General features: G+C 38.5%; 2 protein-coding genes across 2 annotated transcripts; both read right to left on the bottom strand.

The window, feature by feature from the left end:
• Positions 1 to 8398: 8398 nt before the first annotated feature.
• On the bottom strand, positions 8399 to 17428 carry rragca (Ras-related GTP binding Ca). The gene is made up of 7 exons (XM_055210591.2): positions 17018 to 17428; positions 16172 to 16375; positions 15676 to 15875; positions 12395 to 12509; positions 12040 to 12182; positions 10009 to 10157; positions 8399 to 9856 (listed from the first exon to the last, which is right to left on the bottom strand). Exons 1-7 carry the CDS (start codon positions 17195 to 17197, stop codon positions 9720 to 9722), a joined length of 1128 nt encoding a protein of 375 aa, XP_055066566.2. The 5' UTR covers positions 17198 to 17428; the 3' UTR covers positions 8399 to 9719.
• Positions 17429 to 18263: 835 nt separating this feature from the next.
• On the bottom strand, positions 18264 to 21256 carry gja9a (gap junction protein alpha 9a). Its single transcript, XM_055210590.2, has one exon. The coding sequence runs from the start codon at positions 21152 to 21154 to the stop codon at positions 19682 to 19684; it is 1473 nt and encodes a 490-aa protein (XP_055066565.2). The 5' UTR covers positions 21155 to 21256; the 3' UTR covers positions 18264 to 19681.
• Positions 21257 to 23082: the final 1826 nt, after the last annotated feature.

Below are 23082 nucleotides of genomic sequence, written 5' to 3'. Positions count from 1 at the left end.
TTTGCAGCACTTTGACCGCGGCACGCAGTAACATCATCACTCCTGACTACTCCCCCTCTCGCTCAAACTTCCGTCAATATTACTGCGCCCGAGGTTGAAGTGCTGCAAACTAAGTGCTCTTCTGCCATACAATACAGTTCTCATTTTTTATCCGCTTAAAAAAATCGCCACGTTTTATATTGTGCCACCATATACTGGTATAACTTATCAGGTAACAGTCTTTAAATAGGCAAAACATGGAAGTTTCGAGAGTAATAACTTTATTCGGAAATGATTCATTGCTAGACAGCAAACACAAAACGCTTTGGTTGGTCGCAAAACAAGTTTGGCCGTTCAGCGCAGTGTTATGCTCGCAGCATTTCTTTAACCAGAGTGCTTTTCTGAGCAAAAACAAAAAAAATAAAATACATTAATATAAACATAATAACCACATATCCACATGCAAAGTTGAGTGTTTGTGTACATGTTGCACGTTAACATCTGCATTATTCGCTTTGTCTGAGGTAAAATGTGCTTGTTTTGTACTTTTTAACCTCTTAAACCCTAAGGACCCAGTCCCGGGGACAAAATTTCGTATTTTGACTCAAATAAAATATTCTTTTAATCTTTAATGGTCCATCATGGACCCCAGTAACACATATGAGATACTGTTTGAAAGCTTAGACTCTCTACTTTCTCCAGATATGCATCACTTTGAGAAATCTTTTACTGTAAGAAAGTTATTTACACTTAATTTACACTATCACCCCCCCCCATAATTTTGTATATAATTTAATATTCACATATTTCATATTTTTCAAATATGACAAACATGGGCAAGTCTTATATCAAATGAAAGCTCTCATTCTCAGGAATAAGGCTACAGCGTTATTTTTGCTCTATTATCAACACATATCCAACAATAGTTGAATGAATAATGATGTAAAAAATCGTCTTTTGTAAACGTATGTGAAACTTGAGTGTGGACTGCCTCAGATAGCACATATAGCCACAAATGATACACCATCTTTTCTCTTAGGTCCTACTCTAAAAAATGAGTCCATTCACAGCATTTTCTTAAGTTGTGTGCATGAATAATCCCTTGTTATTTATTATATGTCCAAAACAAAAAATTAATATTTATATGAAAAATGTATTTTCGGACACTTCAGTAAAATGAAAATAACTTTTGAATGCGACATGCTAAAGAGATCATTCTTTTTTTGGGTGTTTACTGTCTGCTGCTGGTAACAACCAGAACTGTCTGCAGTCTGCTAGAGCACCCAGAACCAGAGTTATACACTATCAAAGGCAGTATTTACAACATATAAAAAGAAAATTTGGTGTTTCATCATATGGAAAACAACATAAATAACACTATTTGTCACAAACAGCAGCTTTTTATGTAACTTCAAAGGGTTTTCTTTAAAATGATATAAAGAAATTGCATTTATTCCACTGTATGTGGTTAATGGAGCACTTTAAATGTTTTTAGGCAGAAATTGTATACAAAAAGGGTATTATTCCTCCAATCAGTTGGAGTAAAATAACTTTTGCATACATTATGATAGAGAAAAAAATCTTTTTTCCTCTGTAAGCTGGCAATTGCTGGAATCAAACAAAACTGTCTGCAGGGAGCTGAGGCACCCAGGGCCAGAGTTATACACTTTTAAATAAAAACTTTAGAAAAAAAACATCAAAAAGCGCCTATTTATTTTTGTGTTTATTAGAGGACTGACATCACATACAACCATGTTTAGCACTTTCAACAGTGTTTTATGTAATTTCAAAGGGTTTCCTGTAAAATGATACCAAACATTTGTATGTAAACCTCTGCATGTGGGTATGGGAAGCTTTTGAAATTGGGTAGGCCAAATCCAGGGGAAAATCCCCAAAATAGCTTCAGGGTGGAAGAAGTTAAGTGGATCGCATAAATTGTGATCTCTTCTACAGTCAATCATGGACGTCTTAAAGATCAATCATGATATGAAATCGTCAGATCACACACCCCTACTTTGATACTCCTAATCTCCTAATTAGATTATGAGACTTTACTCTGGCTTTCACAGGCAGGGTCACATATATCAAACTGTATGCTTATCAGTACATACAGGTTTGGGTTTCTCAAACAAATTTTGAAGTCTACACACTCCAGTAATGATCCTCGGTATAGCACAAGGCAGAATGTAAATAGCACAGACCATGTCAGAGGGATGGCGTGAAACAAGGATCGTTCCAGAGAGGCTGAGAGCAGAAACATTCATGCCATTAGAGGCATCCTGAGCAAGCCACATTTCTGAGGGAATCAGTTGACTGCTCTGGCAGTGACCACGCTGTTCCTGACCGTTGGAGAGGTGATACAGCCTGAGATGTGGTTTCTGTGGGATTTATTACCACCTCGCTGTGCTGTCCTCAACTTTTTCACTGCAGCAAAACACACTCTTCACACCCGTCTACACTCTTCTCCACTCTATGTAAAACTTTAAAAGAACGTGAGATCTTTGCAACCTTCTTGTTGGCTTGTTGGTCCGTGAATTGTCACCAACCCCCTTAGCCTGTCGAAGTTACTAGCGCGGGTAGTACAGCGCATGCAATGTGCTGGAGAGACTCTGTAAATAGGACAGCCTGAAAGGCTGGAAGAAGAGATGGGTAGCGAAGTTTCAGGAGTCTTTGATTAGTTCGGCAGTGTCAGTATAACCAACGGGACTGATGGAAAGAAACAGATACAGAATAACACATGAGAAAGAATGAAGACAAGCCCCCAAAACGAGAGAGTGACAGGTGGAACTGAGGACGTAAAAAAACAACATGGTCACTTAATCTGTCATTGCAATGGAGGAAAAAGGAAATAGAAGAAGAAAAGGGGTAAGAGGAACCGTACATTCAAACGAACAGGCTCGTTTAGCTCCTTCCCGCTTCCGTCTCTCTTAACGCTAAGATAGCCTCGGCAGCTTCACATCTGACGGGAGGAAGCAAATGACTTGAGGGGTGCCAATCCACTGTCAACAGCCATTGCCACAGAGCATATCACTCTTTCAGACCACTGCACCTAGCTGAGCATGGATCACATTTGTTATACCCCCCAAAAATGTTTCCTAATGACTCCCACGCTCAAACTGATCCCTATTTCTGCCCCATCGCCAACCTTCCGATAACTAGAACATCCCTAGCGATGCGAGAAGAACATGTTTTAAAGCCGAGTCTGATGAGGGTGGAAGGACGGCAATATGTTTTTCATGATGCCTGTGAATAGGCAATGAGAATTGGCGATGGGTCATGCTGGATATGTGTGTGCACTCCGACAGCCTTGGACAGATTAGAAGAATAGGCCATCCAGTGATTACCCCATCCATCGAGTTTCATTAAGTTTAAACAAGTACGGAGGCACAACTTCTGCGCTGGGCTGAGATGTCCAGGCCATTGTATCTACATGAGGATGAGATAATGGCATCTGTCGCTGTTCCTTTAGTCACAGTCGACCCAGCGCTGCCCATTAGCCGGCTACTGGCTGACTGCCCTGGCTCGACACGCTCTGATGGCCCAACACAAAAAAATACAGGATCCGACCAGCACTCCTGTCTCGCTCCTTACTTTGCTCTTCTCCCTCCCCCTCCCTGTCTCCCGTTCTCCTACTGTCATGACTAGAGGCTGTCTGGTGTTGGATTTTGTTGGCAAAGCAGCGCTCTAATAAAAGGAGACCCTGACAGTGCTGAGGTTTGACTACTGCTTTCCTCTGATCCTTACCAGAGTAGGACAGGCCACAGAATCAGGTCCCTAATTCACAATCAGAGTCCTGCTCCTGGAAGACAGATCTCTCCTCACAGGACAGCTTGCAAAGTAAAAATGGATCGCAGACCTGACAGAACTATCCTGATGTAAAAAATAACCAGCATAAGGCACCTGGCAAAATGGCAACCAGAGCAGTTTTTTCAAGTCACATCGCTTTGTTTTGAGAAAATCCGGCGTTGTTTCATCTATTGCAACGTTGTGTGTTTTCTTTCGACTCCTACAGTGAGAAAAGTTGGAAGCTTGTGCACAGCTGACAAATGTCTATCAGCGCCGCACGGTTCAATCTCAAGTGTTCGTTGTACTTTTTAAACTTAGCGAGACAGAATCACGCAAGGTATTTTGTAGTAGTTGCAAAAGTTGAAAATACTTTAGGATGGTAACAGCATTGTATGTCAGATTGTGCAGTTGGGTAGAGATGTGGAGCAGTAAGTGTTCCCAATTATTAGCCAAGTTTTGTCATTAACGTCTGGGAGCGGAGGGGGGTACGAGTCGCGTCAGTTTTGATAAAGCAAAGCAATTTCAGTGGCTGCTATTCAGCCAAATTACAGTTGTACATCATGCTGGTTTCTCTCTCATTGTACAAGTGCGTGATGTTAACATTTCATTAGCATGTTGGTCGCCACTGAAAGGGTGAAAGAGACAAGACAAACAATAACTATGCGTCGAGGGAGAGAGAGAGAGATTAAGGGCTAAATTATAAGCACTGGCGCCATCTAGGTGATCTTTATAGCAGTACAGAGGGATGCGCTTCTCTCACTGGGAAACAAAGTGACACTAAAAATAATCTGTGCTTTATTTCTCTGGGTTGTATGTAGTCCCAAAACGCAAACATAGTCCTGTTTCAATAAATAATTGAAATAAACACTTATAATGCTTAGTTAATTGTATCTAAAAATATAAGAAGGTAATTTGAAGACACCGATTATTATTTTTACATTGTAATTTATTCAAATATGTTAAATTCCTGTACAGAAGTACAGCGTTCCTGTATAGCTCAGCGGTAGAGCATTGCATTAGCAGTGCAAAAAGGTCATGGGTTCGAACCCAGGGAACACACATACTGATAAAAAAATGTATAGCTTGTAATGCACTGTAAGTCGCTTTGGATAAAAGCGTCTGCCAAATGCATAAATATAAGTTATCCATTTATTTATCTCATACAAAAAAATTATTGTAAACCCCATCCAGAAAATAACTTTATGTCTTTATCAGGCTGTATGGTTCCACAAAAAACATTTAACATGCACAGAACCTTTCTATTGCACAAAAGGTTCTTTGTAGGGCTGTGCGATAAACCGAAAAGTCATACGGTAATATTGTGCATGTGCATATTGCGATGGTTTGCAATAATGAGCAATTTAATTTTAATACTTCAAATACTACGTATGGTTTTACTTTTAAGTTGATGCAGATAATAGTATATGGCATGCGTATGCTAGTTGGGATTTGCGTGCATGTGCAATTGTGCATGTTAGCAATAATATTCATTTTATAAATTTTTTGTTTGGTTGTTTGTTTACATGGTTAAAATGTCTGATTTGTTTATGCAACAGTAAAACATGACAGCTCACTTTCAGAAGTTGTTGTGTTTTCTTTTCCCAGAAATATGAAACATATATTGGATATATAGATCGTTTCATCGGATGCACGCGCGTTGTCACGTTACGCGCCTGAACCAAAGTGATCTTCCAGTCTGCATTTATTTATCGTTCTGGCTAGTGGCTAAACTGATCACTGAAACAAATACCTTGGCAAAAATAAAATGTTTTGGTTTACTAAAAATCAGGGGAGACGACGAGCATGGATCGCAATGGTGCGGAGAATTCAAGGATAGCTATAGCTAACATTGTATACTTTAATTTTGCACATTGACGTTAGCTCAGAGTGATATTTGATAACGGTGAGATATGATATATGAACAAAGGTAATTTACTTGTCATTTATTTCTCCTGTTATCAGAAATAAACTGCAAAATGATGTTGTTATTGATTCTATATGGATGTCTACTGGAAGTTGCGTTTAGCCCACAAAAGCTGTTTGTTTATGTTGTTGTTGCTGCTGCTAAATCCATCTAAAAACAATTTAAATATGTTGATTCAAAATATGTATTACTGTTAATGTATCATAAAAATAAACTACCCAAGAAAAGAAAGGTCTAAAGATAATTTAAATTTAAAGGTAAACTAAATATAGTTTTACAGTAGTAACAGCTATGAGGCAATTACTATAATAAATTTGTACATGCCATGCCTTATAGATAAAGCTGCAATTTCCAATGGTAGAAAATAGTGGATAGGCTTGATTGAACTTTTCCTTTTATCAACTGTAAAACATTCCTTAAATATCTAAATCCCAAAAGAATTATGCACTTAAAAGTTTGTGACGGTATAGTTGCTTGTTTAACATATATTTCTACATTGCAGCAGGCCAATAGCCATTTAAAGGATTAATGCAACATTTTTACAAGAAATTAGAAGCTTAATGAAGTGTACAGAATTCTGTCAGTGTTTTATTGCCTGTAAATTGTGTTGATGTGGGGCTCTCATAATGAGTCGTGACAGTTGCTGCGAGGCGTATCTGTTTTTATTGGCGTCCTACACGTTCATATTTAACAAGACTGCTCGAGTAATGGGTGCCATAATAGTGCAACTCATAAAATTGAATTACGCCCTCAACACTTAAAAGAATGAAAAATAGAAAGATCTCCTCAATTATTATTAGAGCGGTATTTAAAGTGCTGTAGACAGTGATCGCCTAAATTGTTTAATGAGGCTTTTAGCCCTTGTTCATAAAGGACCTACAATGGAGAAAACAAAGTATAAGGAATAAACCAACAAGGTAAAATGTTTCAAATGCCTTCGACTTTGCTCAAAGTATGACTTACCTCACCGACATGAGGATGTGATTTTATTGGATATTTTATCTTTTGTAAGAGTTTATAGTACTTTGGCGCCCCCTGCAGTTAAAAGTAAATGTGTCGTTTCGCTTAGACATAAATACGCTTAGCTGTCCACTCTCTTTAGCACAGTTTATCTTCATCTACTTTACATAAGAATGGCATCATTACATACAGTGCTTAGATTAAGCTAGGCCTTAAAAAAAGTATGGCATTAAAAAAGCTTTATGCCTCAAACATGCCTTAAAAACATTTCAACAAGACAAAATAATGACACACTGGTATGTTTTAAGATGCCATTAAGTTTCATTTAATTAAGACTCATTAAATTATTTATTTAAGATTAAACTTTTAGTCTGAAACTAGTCCCATAGGCCATGCTTAATCACACACATCCCTTACTAAAATTAACCATGTTTTTGTGGTAAATGTGTAGTAAACATGTTTTTTTTGGGGGGGGGGGTTGATTACTCTTATCAAAACCATGGTTTTACTACAGTTACCATGTTTCTGTTTTTTAACTGTAGTAAAACCTTGGATAATTTTTGCAAGGGATGGACTTACGGTAAGTAGCTGACGTATTTAAAGAGTTTCCTTCGAAACTGATATATCAGGTAACAAGATAACTTAAAACCGCAATCTTACATTTTTTACACAACAATCGAGCAAGAACATTTAAAAAATCTGTGTTTAAAATCATCTATCTCCTTACCTTACCACAGTTCATAACGGCAAAGTTTGCAATAATGATTCATACATTGAGATGTCCGGTCGGATTTCGCGGGAAAAATGTCCGTGCCGCATGGATGACGTATTTTTGTAGACCAACCACTGATGTTTGCTAGACACTGGTTCTCGCCCTAAAAAGCCGATTAATTTTCCTATAGACTTTTGGATTCATCCAAAAATAAATAATCTCTGTGTTTAACATTAGTTTATGACCCGTTTTGTCCAACAATAGATTATCTTCAAAGATGAACAAAACTTTTATGAATTTGGGAGTCTAAATGCACTTACTAGAAATAAAACAAAAACTAATTAAGACTACAAGATTAAAATTCAAGTTAATAAAAGTTTCATATTGTGTAGATAATTGAACACCTTGAAGGTGAGTAAATGCTGATGACAGACTTTCATGGCACAACGCCAAAGTTCGCCAGAGTTCACGGGGGCGCGGAATCACACATCCTCACATATGAAGTAAAATTTGATGCAATAATGCGTTCCTCTAATAGTTTTATCTACAAATTTGAACATTAAAATCAATCACGTGGCTAGCTTATGTCATTTTTGTAGTTTATATACTTAATGGATTTAAAATTACATTAATTTCATAGGATAATGCAGTTGTTGTGCAAAATGCATTAATGACACATTTATTAAAACATAAATAAATAAAACATGCCGTTTCAGATGTAAATATGATACCAATATGTCATTAATCCGATTAAATTGTATTTGATATGAAAGTTAGTCAACACTTTTATTTTGGATTTTTTTGCATGAAAGCAGGGGTGTTCAGATTGTTAGAAATGTAAGTGCCATGGAAAAGACTGAAAGCTCTATAATATTTCGTTTGATGTATGCACAAATTTCTGTGAGTTGTGCACACTGTGTCCCCCTTAAAAAAATTGGGGCATGACGCCACTCGTTTCAAACATACATAAATATACATATATAGTTATGTTCTCTACATCTCCAGTGTGTAAACAAATCAAATGACACAAAAACAAGTTTCCTTTGTTTGTACACATTTTATTTTTTGTGAATGGTAACACTTTGGCAAAATGCAACATATTTTCCCCTACATGTAGTCTGAGAAACAAGAATCACGAGCAAACTTGATTTGCTTGCGTTTTCTTGTTTAGGTAGTGCATATCCCATTAAACAAAACTAGAAAGGTTGAGCTGATTGCAAGACAACATGAAGCATCTCTATAGACATGCTTGGAATGGAATTAACTGATTTAATGTCATTTCAGCCATCTTTACCTTTAATTTACAGCAGACTTTCTCCAAAACATGCTGATTGGTGAATGGAACAGTGAAGGCGACGATTAGCGAGTTATAATGCAAGTTAATGTGAGTCTTGGCACCTTAAAACCGGAATGTAAGTAATAGGTTAATCTCACAATGTCCTTTAATCGCATGAGCTACATGCCACAGAAGATAGCCTACTATATAACCAGAGGGCAACGGTACTGAACAGCATAGCAGGTTGAGTTTAGTTAGGATCCCTCACATCCACTGAGGTAAATGCGATCACAGTGTTCCAGGAGGTCAAATGGAACGGTACAACCTTCTCAGTCTCCATGTGGACCCTAAACCTGTAGACACGTACACCACTCTCTCCAACACACACCCACATCACACGCAGTCTCCACAAACTCAAATCCCTTTTTTCTCTCTAGTAAACCTGGGGCAGTATGGGTGACCGCGTGTGCATGTATGCGCAAGAGATTTGCATCAGACAGGCCTCCTCTACATAAGGCTTGAGAAGTTAATGGGTACACTCAACCAAAGCTTCCTTCAGTTGGGTGTACCACAAATTTCACAGACATCTGCCACATTCACTTGTTGAGGACTAAACAGGTATGCATTTTTAAACGTGGCTACTTTGTTAGCAGCATATCATACAGCATTAGTCCAGCCTGACAGGGTGAGGGGGTTTCTTGCTGTGCTTTATTTCCAGTGACTTGCACTGCTGCGTTACTTGTTTACAGTCTTTTATTTTCTTCTTGAGGAACAGTTTGTTAATGCCTTTAAGTAACACAAACAATGATCCACATTTTTGTGACTATTCCCTTCAATCCCTCTGTTGCTTTGCATTTGCTTATCCATGTTATATTTCAGCATCAGCCCTGCCCACTGCAGCAAGTTTTTTTCCAGTGAATTTCAGGACTTCTGCTTTGCTTTTGAAGCTTTTGGGAGCAGTAATTGCGGTCACCCGCCTCAGTATGCGTCCCATCCTGTAGTCTCTCTCTCTTTGTTTTTTAACCTTACCCATCGACTCTACACTCTCATTTACTTTATCTCCATCCATCTACACAGTGCTCCTAGGGGGTGCCATTTAAGGCAACAGTCTTCAGAGGAGTGCCATCTGGCTGGTTGCTTGTTCTTGGGGTGGACACACCCACTTCGAACACCTCGTGAATGGCTTTCCGGAAACAGTGGAAATTGTAGTCTATCAGTCCTGTGGCACAAAAATTGTATATAACAAGTAAGAAAACAAAACGGCATCTGGCAATGAAGAAATAATTCTCCTAAAAGTGATACTTTTTGTTGATTATTTTTGGACGCAAAGCATTTTTTAAAACCTAACCATAACAAAATACTGTCGTCTACCTTTCCGTTCAAAGCTCTCCTCTCTCAGTATGCAGACTAGAGCGAGGAACTTTGTGACCTCTTTCAGGTAGAGCACTGTGGTGTTATTGAGTTTGATGATGGCCAAAGACTCCTTGTCATACGCACTGCCGCTGCCATCCTCCTTTAAACTGCAGTCAAAACACACACAATTTAAGAAACTGCATAATAGATTCATGCCAACAGAGCAAAAAAAAAACATTTACTATGTAAATGGACCTCACTTTGTTTGTACACAAACATACACTCACCTAAAGGATTATTAGGAACCATACTAATACGGTGTTTGAACCCCTTTCGTCTTCAGAACTGCCTTAATTCTACGTGGCATTCTTTAGAAATGTTGGCCCATATTGATAAGATAGTATCTTGTAGTTGATGGAGATTTGTGGGATGCACATCCAGGGCACGAAGCTCCCGTTCCACCATTTTAGTACAGTGAACTCATTGTCATGTTCAAGAAACCAATTTGAAATGATTTGAGCTTTGTGACATGCTGCAATATCATGCTGGAAGTGGCCATCAGATGATGGGTACATGGTGGTCATAAAGGGATGGACATGGTCAGAAACAATGCTCAGGTAGGCCGTGGCATTTAAACAATGCTAATTGGCACTAAGGGGCCTAAAGTGTGCCAAGAAAACATCCCCCACACCATTACACCACCACCAGCAGCCTGCACAGTGGTAACAAGGCATGATAGATCCATGTTCTCATTCCGTTTACGCCAAATTCTGACTCAACCATCTGAATGTCTCAACAGAAATCGAGACTCATCAGACCGGGCAACATTTTTCCAGTCTTCAATTGTCCAATTTTGGTGAACTCGTGCAAATTGTAGCCTCTTTTTCCTATTTGTAGTGGAGATTAGTGGTACCCGGTACCTTTTGCTGTTGTAGCCCATCCGCCTCAAGGTTGTGCATGTTGTGGCTTCACCAAAGCTTTGCTGCATACCTCGGTTGTAACGAGTGGTTATTTCAGATTGTGAAATACTCAAACCGGCCCATCTGGCACCAACAACCATGCCGCGCTCAAAATTGCTTAAATCACATTTCTTTCCCATTCTGACATTCAGTTTGGAGTTCAGGAGATTGTCTTGACAGAACCACACCTCTAAATGCATTGAAGCAACTGCCATGTGATTGGTTGATTAGATAATTGCATTAATGAGAATTTGAACAGGTGTTCCTAATAATCCTTTAGGTGAGTGTATTATCACGATGAAACATAAAACGCCTGCCTCCCAATGAGGGCACACTTACATTATGCCAACCAAACTGCGCCCAAGCCTGGTTCATTTGACAAGTGTGATCATTCTGTACCATGCACTGGGCACGTTTTGGTAAATCACAGAGGTGGGCTCGGGTGCGGTTCAGAAAGAGTGACGTCAATTGCGTGACCACTCAAGTTTATCTGGCTTCGTAAAAACCTTCAGGATTACGTGAATATCTGAGCTGCACATGTGACAGATCAACTAAGCAACATGATTACATTATGATGGGCTCCAGTGTTAAAGGAACAGTATGTAAGAAATGTATATCAATTAATCATAAAATGGCCCTGATATGTCACTAGACATTAAGAAATCATTTTCATTTCAAATACTTATATCATTGACAACAGTGGTCCGGCCAGCCCTCAACTGATGTTTATGTTGTCATGTTGTGTATTGGCCACCAGTTGTGTGATTGTAGTACCAGTTTTAGCCACAATCCTACATACTGTTCCTTTAAGAGAGTGCTTTACTTCCTTTTATTTTTTCAAAACAATCGCATCCTAATGACAAAAGCATGCCCTGATCGGTCAAAGTACAGTGTGAGTGCGTGCTTCTGGGGGAGTAGGGAGGGGGACAAACGCACTCGGGCACTGTTCGGGTGGTTTAGGTATAATATGAAAATGCTCGTCTAATGAGATTGCCTCGCTGTATGCTTGAGTTGTTTCAGTACCTTATATTCTTTGGGCCATATAGTGTATGCGCTCCAATATGAACAGCTATACCATACAAAACCTCACCCGTAAATACAGGAGACGTCAATGACCACATCGATCATGTCACAGCAGAGCTCGTAGGACTGCATGTCCACCGGTGAGCTGTCGGTGGCGATGTAAATCTTACTGACGACGTCAAACAGGAAGGCCTTTTCAATCCCTGAATTCTATTTGCAGAGAAACACACATAGAGGAAGGCATAACAAAATGCCCTGCAGGGTTCGATACAGGATCTTACAGTACTAAGAGCGTAATAAAACATGCATGAGCATGGCTGCATGGTAGATGGAGAGGGGAAAAGCCATTTCCCATACACAATGAACCAGCTGATGAAAAACACATTTTTATAATGATGGTTAAAGTAAAAAAATACACTTACAGATATGAAGATGTTGAGAAGGTTCTCCAGTGTGGGAAGCTGAGGGATGAGCTTCTGCACCACTTTACTGAACGCCTCGAAAATGGAGTGATCATAGATACTTGTCAGATAGAAACTGTGGAAGACAAAAACCCCATAAGAACAAAATAGAGAACTGATCACATTTAATACATCTAAAATCATCCTAATGTTTTTGTTTTACAAGTGTTTTAGTAAAGAAAAGGTCTGTCTATGAGAAAGTATCTCATGGCATGACTTAGAGACACTCCACTGCTCATTTTTCAGCTCCCCTAGAGTTAAACATTTGATTCTTACAGTTTTGGAATCCATTCAGCCGATCTCCAGGTCTGGAGCTACGATTTTTAGCATAGCTTAGCACAATCCATTGAATCTGATTAGACCATTTAGCATTGCGCTCAAAAATAACAAAAGAGTGATATCACGCAGTGCCCAAAAAGAGTCCCCTTAGTATTTTTTAATAGCAGGGGACTATTTTCGGCTGCTGCATAATATCATTGCGCCTCCTGCAGCCATGTTATGGCAGCAAAGTCCTTGATTATTACACCAGAATGAGAGTTTAGTTCGCCATATCTGCCTAAAAAAAACCCGCAACTTTTTATTTTCCGTCAATCTTAGTACACGATGTAACTATATAAGTTTTAAATAGGAAAAATATCGAATCTCTTTGCTTATATTTGAGCGCTATGCTAATGGTCTAATCAGATTCAATGGACTGTGCTAAGCTATGCTAAAAGTGATAGCGACAGACCCGGAGATCGGCTGAATAGATTAAAAAATAAATTTAAAAAATAAAGAATCAATTGTTTAACTCTATGGGAGCTGGATAATGAGTATATTTTCAAAAAAAGTGAAGTGTCCCTTTAACATTCAACAAAACAAATGTAATGTAACCTCACATGCGTGCGTGCGTGCGTGCGTGCGTGCGTGCTTGTGAACTAGGTCAAGAGCTAGTACTGCATTGCATTTGTACATAAAATAAACACATACAGTATATACAAAAAAATTCTCTCTATATACATCCCTACATAAGATGTCAATGTCATTGAACCCGAGCATCAGGCACTGCCCATTATTTGTGATCACGTTTATGTAGACAAATTTGCTGCCAAACAAACACAATGTCATTGAGTTCACAGAATTTCCCAGAACATAAGTGGCAGAAATAACCCTGCAGCGTTGGACAGAAGCCTCTGCCTTACTAAAATATCCACCTTTATTAAACTAATATCATCTATTAATATCTTCATGCAACTTCTCTACCTGCAAAACGTCTTCTTTGTAAATATAATGAGCTATTAAAGAAGGTTTAAGAAACTGTATTCAATTTCCTTGTTTATTTGAGATTTTTTTATCTATGCATGTTAATTCTGAATAATATCAAAACAACATAAAACAACATCTGAAGCGTTGAAAAACACAACTGATATTATCAGGTTTGTGTTGCAATGAAGGTCACAGAGGAATCTGACAGTATGCAGAACATGCTAGAATTCACCCTTGGCTGTTGTTCACGAGGTATTGACCACTCAAACCTCCATCCACCTAAACTTACTGTCCTTCCCTCCCTAGCATGGCTTCAGCATGCATTATAGAGTCCTGAAGTACTGAATTAACAAAAAGTTTTTGTTATCGCTTGATGGTGTGGACGCAAATACAGTTATTGGTATAGTTAACATTATGGTTACCACTAGTCTAAACAGCCCTGTAATACTAGACTTGGCTTTCTAGTGATGCCATTGTTTTTTCATTGAGGTGACCTTACTCAACATATCCTAAGCCCAAGTAATTTTTTAGTAAAATAATCTTCATTCAGCTATTAGCTGTTTGGTGAAGCATGACTAATATAAATGCAAATTGTTTTTTAATAATGCCTTAAATGTTCACTTACATTTAAACCAGCCAGCAGAATGACTTGCAACAGTGTTTTATTATCAGATACAGTAGAGAGGACTAGGTAATTATTCATCTTAAGTGAAAAAACGCAGTAAAACTATCTAATGTCTTGTTCTCCACCACACTTAAAGGGCTTTAAATTAAAAGCTCTTTAAATATTAATAAGCCAATTGATATTGAAAATGCCTACAATTTTACATACTTAACTCCACTCATGAAATACTAACATGACCTTTTCCAGAAAAAAAAAAAGTAACCACCATTTATCCTATTATTTTATACGAGTGACTCTTATATCTTTCTCTAGTAGAATAAAATATAATAGTTAAAAGAAAGGGCTTTTCTCTGGAACATTACCTGGCATGAAAAACTAATAATCTCAACATAATCTTGTTCTTTTAAAAAAAAATAATAATAATACTTATACATCTTTGTACCAAGTAATGTTGACATTACATAGATGTTCTGCAAAATGAAAACAAAAGAAACGAATGCAATCCCAGCTAAAGTCTTTATTTGTAACTTACTGTTTTCTACGTAATGTTTAGAAAATTCTGTGAAAATATAACCTTGATATTTTTAATATTGACTTGAGTAACTGTGCGTTCACACCAGATGCGGAAGAGGCATCAAAAACGCACTATTCACTCGTAGTTGGATGCTTAAACCTTGAGTTTACTCGCTTCATTTGCGCGTGAAATTCTAGTCATTCGAGACATTCACGCATAAATTTATGTCATGGGAGGGCCTTATACAGCTCAAATTGAGTAAACTTACCAGGCTGACCGAACTCCTTACTCACTTTCTCAAACAAGATCCTTTTAATCCCTGTAAAAGTACGAATGTGTCGTGTAGCGATGATGATTGGCCCCCATTGTTGTTTTGTTTTTCTGCCTCCGCTCGCTTCCTGTAATCACGTCACTGCTAGAGCAAGCTCCTGATTGGTTAACGCGGCGTGAAAATCCGCAGAAGTTCCAATTTTTAGACTCGTTGCAATGCTCAATTCGGGCACGTTCCACGCCGCACCATCCACGCGTTTCATGCTTACCAAGCCGCAGGATGCCTATTCACGTCTTTGCATTGACTTAACATGTAAATCACTCGCACTTGACGCCTCTTCGGCGTCTGGTGTGAAGGCACCATTAGGCCATCAAAGATGGAAATCAATATGAAATCACCGATTTAAACCAAACTTTGATGTTTTTAAACTCCTGATTTTACAGACAGAGATACAAATATACCATGCACCTATACATCCATTGTATATTGTCTGTACTATCAGTATTATACATGCATTAATATTCATTATTTCCAAGTCAATAAACAGAATCTGATTTAAAAATGCAAATATGCCATGTGATGTTTACCTGAGATGTAGTTTCTCCAAACTGGCATCTGCAAGGTCATCATTAGCCCTCTGGTGTATGTCCCTCTGGGTCTCAATTTTATGGTCATCAGACAAGCCATCGACTTTATGGATGAACACTTCAAAGTTGATTTCTGGGTTAACCCTATACGCCCGTGACACTGTTAGGTGGAGCCGACCAAGGGCCTCTACATAGTCATCCTGTGACACAGAGGAAAACATGAAGCGTTGCATAAGATGGCATAGGACTGTGATGCACAATTTTAGCTACCGAAATGAGCAGAAATAAGCAATGTTTTAGAATCACTGCAGTGCTGAGAAAAACTTTTGAGAAGCAAGATAGATAGATAAAAGAAAGCCCTACTGTAACTATTCCACAAATAGCACAGCTGACAAACAATTTGAATGTTTCATAAAACAATTAGGTGTTTTCAAATGAGGTGTGTACAAAAATTGGGTGTATACAGCAATTAATGCCAAGATTATTCCTGTTTCACCTGCGCATCGATGACAAATATCAATGCCCCGGTTCCTCTAAAAATCATCTCATAATCAAAGGTCGGGTCAAAGAAGTCGACTTGTCCAGGGAAGTCCCAGATCTGAAAGTTGACAAAAGAGCTGCTGGAGATGTCATCTTTGTAGATCTTGTTGGTGCTCTCCAAAAACAGGGTCTCATTGGGGGACATCTTATGAAACACCACCTAATCGTAAAGATAGAGCATTTAAAAGCATTTCATTTCACAAAACAACAGCAAATGGTTGCGAAATCCAAAAGCTTAATCATATTGCCTATGAGGGGCTTACTGGTGGCAAGGATTAAATCTCAGCGGGGGATTAAACAATTGTTTTGTGGTGACATTTTATAGCTTCACCTTTAATATTGGCTATAATTTGTTAATTCACCTAATAATGTACTTTGATTATTAAATCAAAACTGAAACATGCTGAGTACATGACCTACTTCTAAATATTAGAACTGTCACTTATAAAGTAAAGCTTGGATATAAACAACGTTGTCTTGTATGAAAGGGTGTGGTGGATGCCTATGAATAAGTTAAGCACTTCAGTTTAACTTATATGAAAAAGACATCAAGGGCCACATCAATGTCAAGCGAGCTTACACAACCTCAACACAGGACGTGTCTTTTTTTTGGCTAATAAGCATCTTAGGCCTGCATGGTATCATAGCATCTCTGAGTTAGTAATGGCTGTGTTTGGAGATCTATCATACGCAGCCTGAAGCGAGGAGCGTGATGTTGTCCGGTTGCTACGGGACTTTGCACCGGTGCTAACTTGCTCGGCTAGTCAGCTGTCCTAATCACATTTCCTACACCTAACGTTACCTTCTGAATAGACGACTTTCCGCTCCTGCGCAACCCCATCAGCAGGATCCTCGGTTTGCTGTCGGAAGATGTAGAGCCGTCCTCGATGTCGCCCTCCTCTTCTCCATACCCGAAGTGTTTGGGGAACGAGTCCGCTACCCCGTAACTGTCAGCCAGCGGTGCCTCGTACTGAATCGACATGTTAACCCCCCTCCCCAACCCCTTTAAAATGTAACCTGACCGATTTTAGCGCACAGTTGTCGCGCTATTATCAAACACGAAAAAAATATTGAGTGAACAAATATAAAATCCGGTTAGACTATAAATGCAGGACTGCAAACTTAGTACTGTTTCTCCTTTAAATCTACGATCTCTTGTGTTTCCCTTCTCGATGAAACGCCCACTTGAGATCTATACGTTTGTGTGATTGGGCCGTCGTCAGGTAACTCGCATGCTGATTGGCCAAATGAAGTGTCTGTCTGCTAAACTATTAAAATGCCGAAAATGAGGGCGGCTCGTTCCAAGTCATGTGCTTAGTGGTCACCTGACAAACAGAGGGCTGAATGGGTAGGCGTGTTTAACTTTTGGCGTCGCTTCGCAGACTAGTCGTCATATGACATGGAAGTACCGCGAGAGCTTTTCAAAAGCTCAACTATCGCGGGACTTCATGGTCATATTCCGACTGGTTTGCGCAGCGCCGTATGAAGTTGAACACGTCTGCTGTTTTTAGCGACCTTTCACCTGAAACTACATTTTATCCTGATAAAGATTATTGGTAAGTGTAAAATGTAGCGTAAGATCAAGAAAGCTTGTGAAACACCAAATATTAAACGTGTCGTTTGAACATTTTAATATGAAAATTAGGACACACTTATGTTTTTATTATTATAAAGCAGCTATAACATTTAGGTTTTGTAGTTAATCTAACTATTGGAGTCTTAAAAAGGCATAGAACTGCCAAACGAAGTGTGTTGTTCTTGCCAAATATTTGGTACTTTAGATGACATGTGTTAAATTGTTCATTCTTATTATGTTAAACAAATAGCCTACATTTTTTAGGCACTGCAAAATATATCCTGTACCTTTCGGTTTTAGTCCACTAGATGGTGCTGTATACACAAGCAGTAGACAGTACCAAAATTAGGAAGTACCAAAATCATAAAGACAAAGTTCATATTCTTCTTAATTGCATTATAGAATGTACAGGAAATAATAAAGATGACAATTAAATAAATTCCAAATATTTTTGACCAGTTTTAATATCTCAAAAAAATATCATTTATTACAATCAAATTTAAGACAAGAAAGCATAACAATACAATAAATGTATATAATATACAATTTATATTCATACATTTTTTACGGTGCACCAGATACATTTTGTTTAGAATTGTTCTTTTACACCATGATACTGTTTTGTTTTTGGTTTTGGGTTATTTTAACTCACATTTGACTTTAACCAAGTGAGAAATGTCCATGTCAGAACTTACAATCCATTGAACAGATATGCATGATGTTTGCATTTATATAAAAGGATTTCATAAATTTACAAAAAGTGTAAACAATCTATTTACAAAGTAACTTTTCACTCCCCACACTGAGTATAGAGGGTATGCACGTGACGCCACCTTCGGCGAAAGTGACTGCGGTTACGCCCACTGAGTGGCAAAAGACAGAACGGCAGCATTTGTGTACAGTGTGAAATCAGCGAAAACGCGTCTAAATTGGAAAAGGCTGTTGTGCGATAGACTGTACTAAAAGATTTAACAAGAATTCGGAGCTATCGTTTTACAGACTGCCAAAAAACACCGAAAGGAGAAGTTATAGGCCTAGTTGATCGTTCATGCCAACGTCCACAGTCCAAAGGTGGTTTGACAAGTTGCTAGGATCACTATCAAGGAGAGGTTTTACTTTCTACTTAAAAGTATTTGTTTTTTCAAGTATTTGTACTATTTTGTCAGTGTTTTTCTTTGGAAACATGCATTCCAAAGCATATTATCATAAGTTTTACTCTATTACATTTCATAAATACATGTTTTTGTTTTACATTTAATATTAAAGTACATTAACGTACTTTTACTCAAGTAAAAGTACACAATTTTAATGTAATAAGGTACTAAATAAATGTTAATATGCAATATTAAAGAATCCACAGTATGATTCTATGCTTTAGAACAATTAGGACAAACATTCTAATAAAGCACAGATGCTTGGAAAATGTACTTAATGTAACTAAGTATTGTCCACCTCTGCTATCAAGTCCAAATAATTTAAATTTAAGCAGATAATAGTCAGTTTTACCGGCATTTTCGCAGCACCCGCTATGAAAACCAGCCATTTTGTTGAACGTTTGCCACTCAACAGGGCGTGGTCATGTGGAAAAGTGACGTCAATGCATACCCTCTATAAAACCTTCAAGTTTGAGATTGCTTGCTTTTATTGCTGTATAGCTGCAAAAAGACATGCTGGAGCCAACAGAAATGAAGCCAAAACTATATTTACCAAAACAAATTATAGAATATTTCAGGTGTCCTGACAAATCAAAAAACATTTCAATATGCTTAATAACATTAATCATTCTAAGGACAATAAATAATTCAAAAGTAAATCCATGTCAAAATATCCTTTTGGCGATCTTCAATAGTTCTCTAGTAGTGACTATACTGGATAGACTTAACATTTTTGTCATATCTGTAAGTCTGTAGGAGCTGCACGTCTACTACTGGCACTGCTGGCCAATGAGGTGCGACGGCTTGGTGACGTTCGTTGCGGACTGTGCCGCGACTCTGAGCTGGATTCTTCTACTGAATCAGGAGTGGCGGGTCTACTCCTTTTGGAGTCGGACCTCAATGATGTACGTGCCCGCACAGTTGCATAGGGACAGGGGGTCTTTCCTCCTTCTAAAGAATCAGAGTCTGAAACATTACCTTCTACAACTGTTGAACAATTCCAGGGTGCACTGACTTTCCATGGCTTTTTTCCCACACCAGATGATGTGTGAGATGAGTCTCTGTGATGGCTTAATGGGTCTGAAGTCTTGAGCTCCTGCTTTTTATTGTGTGTAGGTGATGGGAGTGAATCCTCCAAATCCTCTTGCTTTGGTGGCGTGACAGAGTCGCAAGGTGGCGAGCGCGTGTCACTGCTTGTGTTGTTGGAGTTGCTGTTGTGCTCCGTTGGATCAGATCCAACTTTGTTCGGGATATCACTCTGAACGGGCAAGAAAGCCAAGGACGAGTTAATCAAAGGAGGGTAGGCAGGTCCATCAGACGGTCTATCAAGCATTAGGTTGTATCTGCTGGGTGCAGATGCAATGGTGGCCTTGCGCCCAGTAGAGGTGCCAATGCACATCTGATGCACCATAGAGTCTTTCTTTAGCTTGTTAGGATAGAAGCTGTCATCTACATCATCCTTCAGCTGTGGGTAGAACTTCAAGATGGCCTTTTTAAGTTTCTTGTAACCAAGGTGCATGATCTCCAAAATATTGAGGAACAGTGAGATGGCAGCTATGGATTGCATGAACACCATGAAGACACTCTTCTCAGTGGGTCGAGATACAAAGCAATCCACCGCATTGGGGCAGGGTTCCCTCTCACATTTGTAAAGCGGATCTAGTTGAAAACCATAAAGTAGATATTGTCCGGTCATGAACCCCACTTCTACGGCCGAGCGGGTGACTATGTGAGCCACATAGGTGCGCAGCAGTGACCCCCTCAGTGGAGCTTTGTTCAACTTTCCTTGGTCAATCTGCCGAAGCTCCCGTTCGATGTTGCGCCGTACCTCTGCCATCTCCACATCCACGGCTTCGAGTTCCCGCCTCAGTGCGATCTTTCTACGCTGGCGCTCTTTCTCCAGAGCACGGAGGCGGTAGAGGGCATGGCCCATATACACCAGCGAGGGTGAGGACACAAAAATGACCTGCAGCACCCAGTAGCGGATGAGAGAAATGGGGAAGGCTTTGTCGTAGCAAACGTTGCGGCAGCCAGGCTGCTCAGTGTTGCAGATGAAGTCAGCTTGCTCATCGTTCCACACGTCCTCCGCTGCCACTCCAAGAACCAGCATGCGAAAGATGAAGAGGATGGTCAGCCAGATCTTTCCCACCATGGTGGAGTGGATATGCACCTCCTCCAAAATCCCACCAAGAAAGTTCCAGTCTCCCATCTTCACTCGGACATCTTTGTGTCTGAGAGAAGGATCGTGAAAAAGAATTGTGGTTTGCCATTAAATAAAAGGATTACTGAAGTACATAAAAGTAAATACTAATTGAATACTAACAATTTTCCTATTTAAAGGAAAACACCACTGCTTTTCAATATTTTACTATATTCTTACTTCAACTTAGACGAATTAATACATACCTATCTTTTTTCAATGTGAATGTTTTAGTCTTAAGTCTAGCCCTGTTCATTCCTTAGGATCCAAACAGGGATGAATTTAGGAGCCACCAAACACTTCCATGTTTTCCCTATTTTAAGACTGTTACATGAGTAGTTACACCAGTAAGTATGTTGGCACAAAATAAAAAGTGGACATTGTTTAAGTGGATAAAAAATGAAAACTGTATTGTATGGCGGAAGAGCACTTGGTTTGCAGCACTTCTACCTCAGTAATTTTGACTGAAGTTTGAGCGAGAGGGGGAGTAGTCAGGAGTGATGATGTTACTGCGTGCTGAGGTCGAAATGCTCTTCCACCATACAATATTGTCCTCATTTTTTATCCGCTTAAAAAATCACCACGTTTTATTTTGTGCCACCATATTTACTTGTGTAACTACTCATGTTACAGTCTTTAAATAGGGAAAACATGGAAGTGTTCTAAATTCATCCCTATTTGGATCCTAAGGAATGAATGGGGCTAGGCTAAATGCTAACACATTCACAACGTGCTGTACAAAGAATAAGTGCATGCATTGAAAAAAGACAGGCATGTATTAATGTATTAAAGTTGAGGTAAGAACATAGTAAAAAATTGAAAAATGGTGATGTTTTCCTTTAAACAGATCTTAGATTCATTCATTTTAAAATGTCCATTTTCTAAAAGAAACTAAAAACATCATAATGCAAATCAAAATATTTTTAGTAATGCCACAAATGTGTTAAGGTTTTTTCCAAAAGTTAGCAGGAAAGATTACAATTACAGGAAATATCATTATTACTAAATCATCTAAACAGCAAAACTGTTCCACAAAAATGCATTTTTGTATTTATAAACTGTAAGTTGTTTCATATACATTAAAACGTATTACTGTAAAAAGTTGGATCAACTTAAAAATTATTTTGATTGGCAAATGGCAACACATAAAAATGTAAGTTAAAATTTTTACATAAAGTATTTTTCACCTAAACATTTAAGTTGATCCAACTTTTTACAGTGTAGTAACACTTTGCAGTAAGGTTGTACTTGATAACATTATTTAGCTAACATGAACTAACAATAAACAATATGTCTGCATAATTTATTAGTTCATGTTATTTCATCATTTACTAATACTGCACATTTTAAAAATCAAAAGTTTTAACATAGTTTGTGCACAATGATTTAACACAAACAATTATTGTGGCATCAATTAATTAAAACATGCTGATAAACTATATGGCTAATGTGAGCTAATGCATTTACTAATGTTAACAAATAAAACCTTAATGTGATGTGTTACCCAAAATATACCATGAAATAACAACGTACCTTACAAAAATGAGCACAAAACAAAGTAAATTAAAATCTTCATTGTAATGCAAAACCTACACATTGTTAAAAACAAGTTGATATAAACTCATCCTGGTCTTGTTCACGACTACACACAAAACAAGCAAGCAGAATAGGTGCCAACTTATACTCATGCAGGAGAAATCAATTATGTCAGTCCATGTCATTACCTTAAAGCAGTATGGATAGACTGCCGGTGCTTTAAATTCCCGCGGGTCATACAGGCGCGACAAGGCCACCAAAATAGTTTAAAATCGTTGGTGCCCTGCACATCTGACACAGCACATCACCTAAACTCGTGTGAACCCCATTATTTTCTCTGCTGGCACCAAGAGGAGGTTTCAGAATAAGCGAAGCTCTGCTGGCAAGTGCCCTGCTTTTGA

This window comes from Misgurnus anguillicaudatus, chromosome 10 (assembly GCF_027580225.2).
Source record: "Misgurnus anguillicaudatus chromosome 10, ASM2758022v2, whole genome shotgun sequence".
Taxonomy (NCBI): Eukaryota; Metazoa; Chordata; class Actinopteri; order Cypriniformes; family Cobitidae; genus Misgurnus; species Misgurnus anguillicaudatus.
This window is presented reverse-complemented; position numbering and strand designations above follow the sequence as displayed.